At 46.5% G+C, this 13,329-nt stretch overlaps 1 protein-coding gene across 3 annotated transcripts in view; it reads left to right on the plus strand.

The window, feature by feature from the left end:
* Positions 1–924: 924 nt before the first annotated feature.
* ACOT9 (acyl-CoA thioesterase 9) overlaps positions 925–13,329 on the plus strand; it is a 63,537-nt gene continuing 51,132 nt past the window's right edge. The window contains exons 1-4 of one of the 3 annotated variants that reach the window (XM_033950149.1): positions 926–1,081; positions 3,836–3,936; positions 7,367–7,393; positions 12,253–12,298. In XM_033950149.1, the coding sequence (XP_033806040.1) occupies positions 1,065–1,081; positions 3,836–3,936; positions 7,367–7,393; positions 12,253–12,298 (191 nt within the window). In that variant the 5' untranslated portion in view covers positions 926–1,064. Of the gene's footprint in view, positions 1,082–3,832; positions 3,948–7,366; positions 7,394–12,252; positions 12,299–13,329 lie in introns of those variants that run through there. The other 2 variants (XM_033950150.1, XM_033950151.1) reach the window with 2 other exon arrangements.

Raw genomic sequence — 13,329 nt, forward strand, 5'->3', positions numbered from 1 at the left:
TGGACTCGCACCTAGGAAGTGATATCAGAGGAAGAACCAACGCTGATGCAACAGCAGCTTGGGGATTGCTGCTCACACCAGTAACATTACAGAGGTACGGGAAAGGAAAGTAGCATTGTGTGTGCAGGAGGGGGTGGGGAAGGAGCATGCGGGGGGAGCCGGTTGCCATAGTCCTGGGTACCTATCACCCTTGCTACGCCACTGCCTGGATTGGCTACTGTAGGTAACAGGATATTAGGCTAGATGGACTTTTGGTCTGTCCTAGTAACTAGGGGTTACCATATGGCTCCAGAAAAAGGAGGACGTATTGAGACATCTGGTTTTACTTTCTGTGCTTTTTTTTTCTGGAGTTATATAGTAATGGGACTATTTTTTATGTTTTTATGAGACAGCTGCAGCTTTGGTAGAAATCTGTTGTGGTTGAACCAAATAGGCAGGGTATGAAAGTTTCAGAGGTGGGGGTGGGAAGATCTGGGCGGAAAAGTGCATGACATCAATAGAAGAGGGAAATGTTAGCAAGAGATGCTATACTAGGTAGTGGATTGGGATGGGATCAATAGGATTTGATCAGGGAACAGGGAGAGAAGGGTACTGACTGGAGTGTGGCTGCAGAAAGTACTAGGAGCAATAGTTTTGTACTGTATTATAGTCCCAGACTTGGCTACATAATAAAAACTATCATAGTTCTGCGGAGTATAACAAGCACTGTAAAATCTTATTAGTTTGTTATTATGTACTCTTGGATAATACTTTTATTTTTGGTGGGGGGGGAGTACACCTCCCTTTGGAATCAGAGAGGAAAGGGGAGTCTGAGCGGGTTTGGGACAACCACAAGATGGCCGCCGGCAGACGCTCAGATGGCGTCTTTCGACAGCCTAGCCTGCGCCTGGCGTCTCGATGGTCAGGTGACTTTCTATCCGGCGCTAAGACGATCTCTCTGACCGCGGGAGGACTGAATTGCGCTTCCACGGGTGTGGTGCCGCAACTGCCTGGTAGGAAAAGGTTGTGGACGTGAGAAGTGACCGGTTTTGTTTTCCAAGACCACAACAACATATTTTACCAGCATGTTTTTGACAGTCAGGTACGTGCTTAACTGCTTGCTTTTCTTCTTTGAAGGAGAGGCGGACTGCACCTAAAAATTTCAGCTGCTCTAAGGGAAACATGAAAGCACCCGGGACCAAGAAATATGGGAAAACCCTTTGCTATATCAGGACCATTTACAATAGTAAAAGTCTATCCATGCAATTGTTGATTCTAAAAAAATGTTTGTTGCAAAATGGGAAAAACCCTTTGTTGTATCAGGACCATTTACAATAGTAAAAGTCTATCCATGCAAATGTTGATTCTAAAAAAATGTTTGTTGCAAAATGGGAAAAAACCCTTTGTTGTATCAGGACCACTTACAATAGTAAAAGTCTATCCATGCAATTGTTGATTCTAAAAAAAAAAAGTTTATGTTGGGTCAGTGAGGGGTCATTTTATAAATGTACACGTGTAAATAGTATGTGCGTACATTTTCTTGTGCAAGTTCTGGCAAATAGACAAAATGCATGTACTTTTGCATTGCAAATGATCCTGGGGAATTAGTGGTGACATTTACACCTGGCTTGCTATGTCCTGTTCCTTGACTTCATTTGCACACTTTTGGGTTTAGTTATCCCCTTCCCCGTGCCTATCTTTGGAAACGCTTCTGCTGAGAACGGGGTAAACTAAGCCTTAAGGTGCACATATTAGAACTGTTTTCTTAAAGTTAAAACGGGCTTTATCAACAGAAAAATGCCCGCTAAGATTACCTTTATGGTAGACACACAAAGAAAGTGAATTAGCACAAATTTCAAACATAGGTTATCCTTTGGAGTCAAAGGGGGCAGATTTAGCCCTTATACTCCTGGATGACACAAAGGAAAGCTTCACAGTTGTAAAGAATTGTGAAATGCTACACAGATCAGGGCAAGCTCAACCTATGGATAGAGAGAGGCACTGGCCCATTGCGCCATAATCCCAACACGGTCTACCTTCAAACTCATAAAGGGATAGATGCTTAATTGGGACTTTGTCAACCTTTATCATCAGTGCTCTGAGCCACTGCCTCATCTGGTCTGCGGTGGGGCGGTAATGGAGGGAGAGATAAGAGATGGTGCCAATGCGAAAGCTGGCTTAGGGTACCACAGTCGTTTGAACCTGCCCTGATGAAGATCAAGAGGTCAGTGATATAATAACGAAAGGCTTCTCATTGTCGACCCTTCTCCATTTTACCACACCCACCAAGTAGGAAAACCATTTGCTACGATACATCCAACCAGTGTCTTATCTTACTTACGACAAAAGTCCATGTGTGTTTGGAGACTTTAGGCTTGCACTTGCAATTTTTAGAATTTTTTTTTTTAAATTGAGGTAATAAACTTTTTTGGGCTCATGGTTGAGGCCTGTATCAAAATATGATATATCTGCTGCATATAGATGCACATACTCTGTGGAGTGACGATGTTCCTAAATGGACTCTATTTGAAAGTGTCAAAGTTCCAAAGGTACACTGAAATCATCCACATAAAATAGTTCCATCCACATAAAAGCCTTAAAGGACCTAGTCCGCTAGGGATACAGGACCCAACACGGTCCGCGTTTCGACAAAAAGTCTTCTTCTGGGGTCCCTGGGGGTCCTATAAAGGTGAGTACGTGTGAAACAATTGTGTGGTGAGCCGGAAGTGAGACACTGCTTGCATTTGCACCTTTATAGGACCCCCAGGGACCCCTGAAGAAGACTTTTTGTCGAAACATGGACCGTGTTGGGTCCTGTATCCTTAGCGGACTAGGTCCTTTAAGGCTCTTATGTGGATGATTTATTTTTATGTGGATGGAATTATTTTATGTGGATGATTTCAGTGTACCTTTGGAACTTTGACACTTTCAAATAAAGTCCATTTAGGAACATCGTCACTCCACAGAGTTTTTTTGGTTTTCTCTGGATTTTCTTCTCTGTGGATATTTCGGGGTCAATTCCTTTTGTTTTTTTTTGCATATAGATGCACATACAACATGTTAAGTGAGTCATCAAATTGTAAGCAAAATCAAATAATATAGAACTCTTGAAAGGACTGTTTTGATGGTTTGCAAAAAAAATGTCCAAAAACCCAATATCAAACATGGCCATTTTCAAACCATGAAAATGTCTATTAAAAAAAAAAAAATTTGTTTTGAAAATGAGCCACATAACCTACAACAAACCTGGACATACTATGTGGCTCATGGCTTTTACAGCACTGGGTCAAAAGTTCCTGAAAGAAGAATGACATCCATGAATGGCCGACTACATTCGGCTGCTTTTCAATACACTGATACAATTTGGGAATGCTCAGCTAATCTGGGGACCTGTTTGCCCACCTGCCTTTTGATTTATTTCTAATATAAGGTAATTTTAATATTGGGAGGTACTGTAAGTGATGTTCAACCTGGTCGTCGGAATCTGCCTGGTCAGCCTAGTTTACATGCAGGGCTGGAATTTGGGGAGGGGAAGCAAAAAAGAAGGCCCCTAAGCCTGCCGGAAGCTGAAGGAGGCATAGCTTGCAGGAAGGATTTGAGTCCTCTGCTCGTCTAACACCAGGGTTGTTTCTCATGCATAGTCAATGTGGATATTCTGTTAACTAGACTACTGAACAGAGCCTCAGGCCAAGAATCCCATGAAAGCAAAGTTCTGGGCATCGATTTGCTATGAACATTTGAACATGGCATTTGAACTTAGACTAGTAGGTGAACACACAGTTTGGCTTCTGTTGTTTGCTCGATTTGGTGTGGCCATTAGAGATAAGTTATGATCTTTCATTTTATTTCCTTCCAGAGTTCGTGCTGCATTGAAGACCCCATATGTTTTGGGAAGGTCACTGGCATCGGGAACTAGTGGGTCACAGTCTAAAGAGGGTTTGCCAGATATGGCTGAAGGTAACGTAAAGGTATCCATTTTACTTAGCAGATTCTAACTAGCTCCACGAAAATAATGGTGATCGAATGCTTAATATTACTGACATGTTTGTTGGATGAGAACAGTCATGAGTGTTCAGAGCAGTGACTGATGTAGTGCTGTAGTGTATCATGGCATTTGGTTGGTTGCAGTGCAGAGCATGATGGGGCCAAACACCATAACTTGTCCACTAAAATCGTTCTCTGAATTTTAATGGAGCTCAGTTCCTAAATGTAAGAGTGAAAAGTGGATGCGCATGGGCTCAGATTTAGGGGGTAAACCTTAGTAGTGTAGTTTTGGGGGTCATTTTTAGAAGCATCTAGACATGCATATGTTTGCTGTATAGACATGTGAATGTTTCCATTTACAAGTCGTGATTTTAGAAAGCCACTTTTACTCCACATAGTCCTTGAGATACATGGATTGAAAGGGGAGGATGCCAGAGAAATACATATATACCGTATTTTCACGCAAATAACACGCACCCGTATAAAACGCGCACACGAATATAGCGCGCAGAAATCACGATGATTTGCACAAAAACTTTGATATACCGCGCTCACGGGTATACCGCGCATGCTGCCCGACGCTCCTTTCGCCCGCCCTGACTTTCCGTGCGCTGTCCCGACTCTCCGTTCACCCCCCCTGACTTCCGTGCACTGTCCCCCCTTGAAGGTCTGTCCCCATCCTGAAAGCCTGATGCCCCCCCCGATGTCCGATACATCCCTCCCCCCCCCCCCGAAGGACCGCCGACTCCCCAACAATATCGGGCCAGGAGGGAGCCCAAATCCTCCTGGCCACGGCGACCCCCTAACCCCACCCCGCACTACATTACGGGCAGGAGGGATCCCAGGCCCTCCTGCCCTCGACGCAAACCCCCCCCCCCCCCAAGAACCTCCGACCACCCCCCAGCCGACCCGCGATCCCCCTGGCGACCCCCACGACCCCCCCACCCCCCCTCCCCGTACCTTTGGTAGTTGGGCCAGAAGGGAGCCCAAACCCTCCTGGCCACGGCGACCCCCTAACCCCACCCCGCACTACATTACGGGCAGGAGGGATCCCAGGCCCTCCTGCCCTCGACGCAAACCCCCCCCCCCCAAGAACCTCCGACCGCCCCCCAGCCGACCCGCGATCCCCCTGGCGACCCCCACGACCCCCCCACCCCCCTTCCCCGTACCTTTAGTAGTTGGCCGGACAGACGGGAGCCAAACCCGCCTGTCCGGCAGGCAGCCAACGAAGGAATGAGGCCGGATTGGCCCATCCATCCTAAAGCTCCGCCTACTGGTGGGGCCTAAGGCGCGTGGGCCAATCAGAATAGGCCCTGGAGCCTTAGGTCCCACCTGGGGGCGCGGCCTGAGGCACATGGGCCCAACCCGACCATGTGCCTCAGGCCGCGCCCCCAGGTGGGACCTAAGGCTCCAGGGCCTATTCTGATTGGCCCACGCGCCTTAGGCCCCACCAGTAGGCGGAGCTTTAGGATGGATGGGCCAATCCGGCCTCATTCCTTCGTTGGCTGCCTGCCGGACAGGCGGGTTTGGCTCCCGTCTGTCCGGCCAACTACTAAAGGTACGGGGAAGGGGGGTGGGGGGGTCGTGGGGGTCGCCAGGGGGATCGCGGGTCGGCTGGGGGCGGTCGGAGGTTCTTGGGGGGGAGGGGGGTTTGCGTCGAGGGCAGGAGGGCCTGGGATCCCTCCTGCCCGTAATGTAGTGCGGGGTGGGGTTAGGGGGTCGCCGTGGCCAGGAGGGTTTGGGCTCCCTTCTGGCCCAACTACCAAAGGTACGGGGAAGGGGGGTGGGGGGTCGTGGGGTCGCCAGGGGGATCGCGGGTCGGCTGGGGGCGGTCGGAGGTTCTTGGGGGGGAGGGGGGTTTGCGTCGAGGGCAGGAGGGCCTGGGATCCCTCCTGCCCGTAATGTAGTGCGGGGTGGGGTTAGGGGGTCGCCGTGGCCAGGAGGGTTTGGGCACCCTTCTGGCCCGATATTGTCGGGAAGTCGGCGGTCGTTCGGGGTGGGGGTGCGAGTGGTCCTGCCGGGGGGGGGGATGTATCGGACGTCGGGGAGTCGGCCGGGCAAGAGGGCTTGGGCTCCCTCTTGCTCCGATCGTGGATGCGGGTGTGGGTGGGAGCGCGTGCGAGCGGTCGTTCGGGGTGGGGGTGCGAGTGGTCCTGCCGGGGGGGGGGGGATGTATCGGACGTCGGGGAGTCGGCCGGGCAAGAGGGCTTGGGCTCCCTCTTGCTCCGATCGTGGATGCGGGTGCGGGTGGGAGCGCGTGCGAGCGGTCGTTCGGGGTGGGGGTGCGAGCGGTCCTGCTGGGGGGGTGAATCGGGCGTCGGGCGGGGTGGGAACTATGTTTTAAAACTTTGGTATACCGCGCTCACGCATATAACGCGCGAGGGGTATGCGCGGTAGGTAAAAACGCGTATAACGCGCGCGTTATATGCGTGAAAATACGGTACATCCATTTTAAACTGGGAAGATACCCTTGGTAAGGGTGGATACGGTTAGGGAGAGGCTGATGACTTGGGAGGGGGGGTAGAGAAGACTATTTAATTATATAATGTTGATGATGACGGTTTATTGTATCTGTATCGCCTGCTGTGTTTTCTCTTTGGCTGTGTTTTATATCATCATCGATAAAATTGTTTAAAAGTAAACTGGGAAGATATTCCAGGAAAAAAAAAAAATCTCCTCTTGGCTTTTGCATCTGTCCTGAGGCATACACAAGCAACAACCGTCACTTCAGAATTTGAGTGAAGAGTGAGGGGCAGACGCAATAGCCTATGGCACTCCCTTTCCCAGAACGGACAGAGAGTACTTGCCTCATGAAAGGTCAACAAACAGAGAACCCAAAGAGGCAAGAGAGATGTCTTAAACAACCCTTGTATGGCCTTTATTATTAAAATCTCCCAACAAGGATCCGAGTTTCGGCATCAACAGATGCCTTCATCAGAGGACATTCAGACGTGGGCTCAAAATATAGGAGTCGAGTCGCAGTGGCGCTTGTATGTTGACCTACAAGCGCCACTACGACTCGACTCCTATATTTTGAACCCACGTCTGAGGGTCTCCTCATGAAATACAACAAAAAGGTCCAACAGGAAGATGGTCCACAAACGAATACCAGGCAAAATGATGGGCCTTGATGGAAGGGAAAATGAAGAGCAGGCCTCAATTTAGGTAAATGTTACTTGAAAATAGACTCCAAACCTAGGAATCCACCTTAGCTCCCTAAATCTTGGGACTCATCTGTAGGTTGTTATTTTTTTGATTAGCATCATCTTAGGTTTGGAGTGAAAGGACAAGAAAAGCAATTTGATCTACAACTTATGCCCTTTTCTACCTTGTTTTCAGGTTAATAATGCCTGTCTGTTTTGTGTATGTGTGTGTGTTGTTTTATCCTTTTAAATCCTTACAGGACATATACCCATACATGTAAATGATGGTATGTGATGACAGCTGGCATGCTTCTATTATTTCAGCTAAACTTTAAACTTGCTTTTCCTCTGCTTCTTTTAGGGGTTCAAGAGCATAAATTCAGTTCAGTACTCCAAGCTATCTTTAATACAGTGGTACCTCAGAATCCGACCGCCCAAAACTCGAACAACTTGGAATCCGAACTTGTTTTCTTAAATTTTGCCCCGGAATCCGAACGCTGCTTTGGAATCTGAACGAACTGCAAGCGTTGCTCAGCCCAAAGCTTCCCCGTCTGACGCAGCTTCCTGTTTCCACCTGGGAGTGAAGCTTTGGGCTGAGCACCGCCTGCAGTTCTCGTTGCCGATCTTGCTGTCTATGCTGGTTGGGATGCCCGATCTTGCTGTGTTTGTGGGACCAAGGAATGAATTAATCCAGTTTCTATTATTTTCAAAGGGAAAAATTGTCTTGGAACTCGAACGGGGTTCTGGAACGGATTAAGTTCGGATTCCAAGGTACTATTGTACTCTTAAAGATTGACCCTGAAGAAATGTATCTAAGATCATTACATTTACAGTAGCCTCATCACAGTAATTTATTCATAAAAAAGGTATCGGATGGCCAAATGCATCTGAGATGATGATTTTGAAACGAACCAAATTGCTGCTGTTCAGTCAGTCCCCAGTCATTTTGTTCTGTGAGATTTTGACGCCGGCAGGCGCAGATAAAGATAAGTCCCACTCTGCTGTCTTGCAATTATTGAATTAAGGTTTTGCATGAAAAAAAGATAAAAAGACATAAAAAAATGTATTTAAAAAGAAAAAATTCTGTGTTAAAAATATTGAGTTAATAGGAGTTTTTTTGGGTCAATCATAGACAATGGAACCCCTCACATACGCGAACGAAATTTATCCCTTGTGGATGGCTCGCGGGGTTACTGAGACCCTTTTTCCTCTGATATAAGCTCATTAATCCTTGACTTACACAAGAGATTCTAGGTTATTGGTTGTGTGCCATAATTAAGGGCTCCTTTTATCAAGCCGTGCTAGCGGGGTTAGTGCGTCGGACATTTCAACACATGCTAACCCCTGCGGCCAGCTAAAAAACTAACGCCTGCTCAATGCAGGCGTTAGCGGCTAGCACGGTAGGCGGATTAACACGCGTTAAACCCCTACCGCAGCTTGATAAAAGGACCCCTAAGTCTCTTCATCTTCCAGCAGTGAGTTATAGATTAGGGAATGACTTCATTAACATCCATTTGCGTACTATTTACACCATATTGTCTCGCATGCTAGAACCCTCTGAGCATTGAGGGAAATTCTGTAAATGCCACCTAAAGTTAGACGATGGGCAGGCGCTTAATTGTTTTATTTGGCTTTAGCTGTCCTGATAATTGATTGCTCCATTAAAAGCCGATTGAAATACAAAAATCCCTAGCTGCCTTCTGGGACCGATGTCTAACATCTGGCGCCTGGCAGCACTTAGTGATGCCGTACATCTAAGTAGGAGTGTTTAGGGGCGGAGTTGACCTTAGGCGTCATTAAAAAAAAATCCCGGCCTACATTAACAGCGTCTAAGTTCGTCGTTAGATGCCGGTAGCTGCGATTTTCTAAGTGACTGATGCCTGAATGTGATTGACACATGGTGGATGCTATTTTTCTAGTTGCCTCTTATAAAATCAGCCCTCTGTGCTTACGTGAGTGCTAGTCTACCGTTGATCACCTCTAGTGCTCGCGTTTGGTTTTGAGCATCATTCCATTGATTCTGTGACATTTTGGAGATGTGTTATAAGGCAAAACCTTTATCCTGCCAAACGTTTTGGTGGGTTGTGTCCTGTACTTTTGCACCGCCAGCCTCAGAGCTGTGCGCATTGGTTGAGTAAGGCATATGTTACAAACTCTTGGATCCCTACAGGCTTTGCGGCCTACGCAGTCAAGGTAATGGGAAGCTGCATGGCTTCTGGCAGAACACTTGCATGTTGGCTTTCCTTGTGGAAAAGGGATGGGACTGATCATTTCTCTGCATAATGCTCTTCTCCTTTCTCTTTGGCTGAAGATTTCCTGAGCATTGTGGATCGTGCTTTGCCATTAACCTTCAGACAGTCTATCTAATAACACTTTTGAGGTCTTGTTTACAAAAAGATGTCTGCTGTCCTTGTGCTCTTAAAAACCAAAAACAGGATATTATGAAAAATAACTGAGGAGAAAAAGGAGTGAATCTTACTTAAAAAACAAAACAAAACACCCTCTATTTACTGAGCATTCAAAGGACAATTTATAACCAAAATTAAAGTTCTGTTTTAAATCCTCTTATGTGTTCACGGGGCAAAACATTAGGGGCTCTTTTTACGAAGCCGCGCTAATTTGTCGGCCGCGCTAGCCGCCACCACCTCCTCTTGAGCAGGCGGTAGCTTTTCGGCTAGCGCGGGAGTTAGCGCGTGCTAAAAATGTGCATGCGATAAAGCCGCTCACGTGACTTCGTAAAAGGAGCCCTGGGTATGTCACGGTTGCTGCCTCAGGAAACCAGGCGATGAAATACTTTCCAAATTGTGTTAGTCTTGTTAAATTCCTGAATGTTACCCAGTGAAAAAAGTGAGATGAAAATTAAAAGATGCTCCCGCTAAGGCAAGACCAAGGCAATTTGGAAAGTATTTCATCGCCTGGTTTCCTGAGGCAGCAGCTATGTGATGCAAATGCGCAGGAGTCGAGTCTCTTTCATTTGAAAGGAAGCTCTGGAACGAGAGGGCATAGGATGAAGTTAAGAGGTGATGGGCTCAGGAGTAATCTTTTACAGAAAGGGTGGTAGATGCGTGGAACAGTCTCCTGGAAGAGGTGGTGGAGACAGAGACTGTGTCTGAATTCAAGAGGGCCTGGGATAGGCACCTGGGATCTCTCAGAGAGAGGAAGAGATAATGGTTACTGCAGATGGGCAATTTTGCCTGTATCTGCCATCATGGTTCTATAACCATAAAGTTCTATGACATCACAATGCAGCTGCAAAGAGCCTTAGCCTATAGGAAGAGGAGATGCAAATGTTAAGAGCCTTAGCCAATAGGGAGAGGAGGAGATAAAGGTTACGGCGGATGGGCAGACTAGATGGGCCATTTGGCCTTTATCTGCCATCGTGTTTCTATAACCATAAAGTTCTATGACATCACAATGCAGCTGTAAAGAGCCTTAGCCTATAGGAAGAGGAGATGCAAATGTTAAGAGCCTTAGCCAATAGGGAGAGGAGGAGATAATGGTTACTGCAGATGGGCAGACTAGATGGGCCATTTGGCCTTTATCTGTCATGTTTCTGTTGGCCTACGATAAGTGTCTGGAATACCCAGTTTTCATAACTGAGAGTAAAATAAAGAGAAAATTAGCATTAAAATGTTTATGCTGTGATTAGAACTCACAACCATACCACTGATATAATTTCTGTGCACCAAATGATTTGCCCAGTGAACAAATGTTTTATGAGCACATAATAGAAAGCCCGAGAGCCCGTCTCGACGGGCGCATCTAACGCGGAGCTGGAGGCCCGCGAGAGCACCCCTTGGACCTTACTTGTTTGTGGTCTTGGAAGTGGAGTTTTTTTGCCAGATGAAGTTGAACTGAGGCTTTTTCTCCATAATTTTTGTTATTTTTTTGGTGAGCGAGTGGTCTTCGTATGAGTTCAGTGAGTGGATCTTGTAGTGTCATGGTGGGTTCCTGGGTTTATTCCAACAGGGCATACTTTTGAGTTTAGATTGAAGTCACAAAACATCCCAGAAGAGCAGCCAAAGAACTGGAGGCCTCTCCTACTTTCGGCTAAGTTCAGTGTTCATGACTCCACAATAAGAGACTGGGCAAAAATTAGCACACGCTAAATGCTAACGCGTCCATAGATTTAATATGCACACGTTAGCGTTTAGCTTGTGCTAATTGGTTAGCGCACCTTAGTAAAACAGGGCCTTAGTTTCATATCTCTTCTTCCCCAATGAGCACAGAACGGGATTTATTCGGGAACTCGAGCATTTTTCCCTATCTGTCCTAGCAGGCAACAATCTATCTAATGTACCTAATGCAGGGGTGTCAAAGTCCCTCCTCGAGGACCGCAATCCAGTCGAGTTTTCAGGATTTCCCCAATGAATATGCATGAGATCTATTTGCATGCACGGCTTTCATTGTATGCTAATAGATCTCATGCATATTCATAGGGGACATCCTGAAAACCTTACTGGATGGCAGCCCTTGAGGGACTTTGACACCCCTGACCTAATGTATCATGTGATGTAGATAATGAAAGATCACAACACGACTATAACAACGCTTATGCGCACTCTCCACATCAGCGTTTTTCTAGTTGTGTTTTGAACTTTCTTTGTCTACATCCCGTGATACAATTACACTTGGGTTTACAAAGGTTCCTGAGGCAGGCCGTAGAGGCTGAAACAAGTGTGTGCCAAACCACCGCACAAGACTTCATGATTTGAGAAATAAATTGACACACCAACAATATTCTGGACCTCTGCTGTTGTTTGTTGGTTCATGACTTGTTTGGGGAGGGGGGGGGTTTCTCCTGGTTTTTATCTTGAGATGTGGCTAATGCATGGCAGCTACTTTTGCTCTGGTTTTACTGTTTGGCAGCCATTCCCCCCCCCCCATTAAAAGCCTTAATTTTGGAACTTTCTGTGTAATAAGAGCAAAACCTTACCGTTCCTTAATAAATAAGACCCTTATTGACAATTGCCTCTGTCCTGTTTTCTGTCTGTTTAGCACCTGGTTTCGTCTGCTTGTGCTGGCGATTTCCTGCCATGGAGGTGGCCAAGCTTTTTATTTATTTTATTGCTATGCTTTTATTTATTCAGTCTTTGACTTGTAATCATTAACTTACTGTGATTTTTTTTTGTTGTTGTTGTTCCAGTGCGCAATAGATTGAGGGCAATAGTGGGAGCTTCTACAAACTGGAGGTACTGTACAGTGACTGCGTGCAATCTGTTTTATTTCCTGCTTTACCTGGAAACCAAAATCATCTACGCTGGCTAGACAGAATTTAGGTTGTAAGATTAGATGCCCTTTTTTTTTTGGTATGTCCTGAAAAGAGACACATAAAAAGTTCCCCTAACTTATTGGTGCAGCTCCTGGGTTGAAGACTCTGCTTAGACCATTGTAATTGAACTACCATATATACACCTAGATTTTGGGGCCAAAAAATGACCTAAAAAGGAGGGTCTTGGTTTATATTTGAGTCTTCATCCTCCCAGATCCATTGCAGGCCTCTCCCCGGGCCTACTTTAAGCCCTGTTGGTCCAGTGGTCAGCCAGGGCAAAAGCGATCCTCGTTACTCAAAATGGCTGACGTGAGTTCCCATGGTGGTTGCTTTATTTACCGCCTTTTCATGAAGAGAGTCATCCAAAGCGGTTACAATATATTGAATAGTAATTAGGTACTCAAGTATTTTCCCTGTCTATCCCTGCAGACTCACAGTCTAACTGTAGTACCTGGGGCAATGGAAGGATTTAGGGCCAGATTCTCAAAACCTAAGGTTTCCCTTTAACGTGATCGCTAAAATGGTTCCATGAGGTTTAGCCTGCTTTCTAGGAGTCTCCGACACTGCCATGCAAATGGGCTCTTCAATGTTGAAACGAGCACTCTGGTGGATTCTTAAATATCACAGAGCCATTCTCCAAGAGTGGCGTTGGCTTTTGGCGACAAAAATCAGCAACTGGTCCAGGGGTGCCGGTACAGTGCCAGGACTGTTAAAAGTGTAACTTGTGGCATGTGTTTTGACTGTGGCTAATGGAAAAAAAAATAGCGATTCTTATAAATTGTAGCCATTTTTTAAATGAGAGTGGTAAAACAGCGCTTCATGAGCACATGTATTATAATTCCCCTCGGCAGCGGGAGAGTTGCCTACTCTCTCCCGTTGCAAACAACCCCCCCCCCAGCAGCGGGAGAGATGCCCAATCTCTCCCACTGCCAACCAACACTCCTCCAACCC

The sequence above is a fragment of the Geotrypetes seraphini genome, chromosome 6 (assembly GCF_902459505.1).
Source record: "Geotrypetes seraphini chromosome 6, aGeoSer1.1, whole genome shotgun sequence".
Taxonomy (NCBI): domain Eukaryota; kingdom Metazoa; phylum Chordata; class Amphibia; order Gymnophiona; family Dermophiidae; genus Geotrypetes; species Geotrypetes seraphini.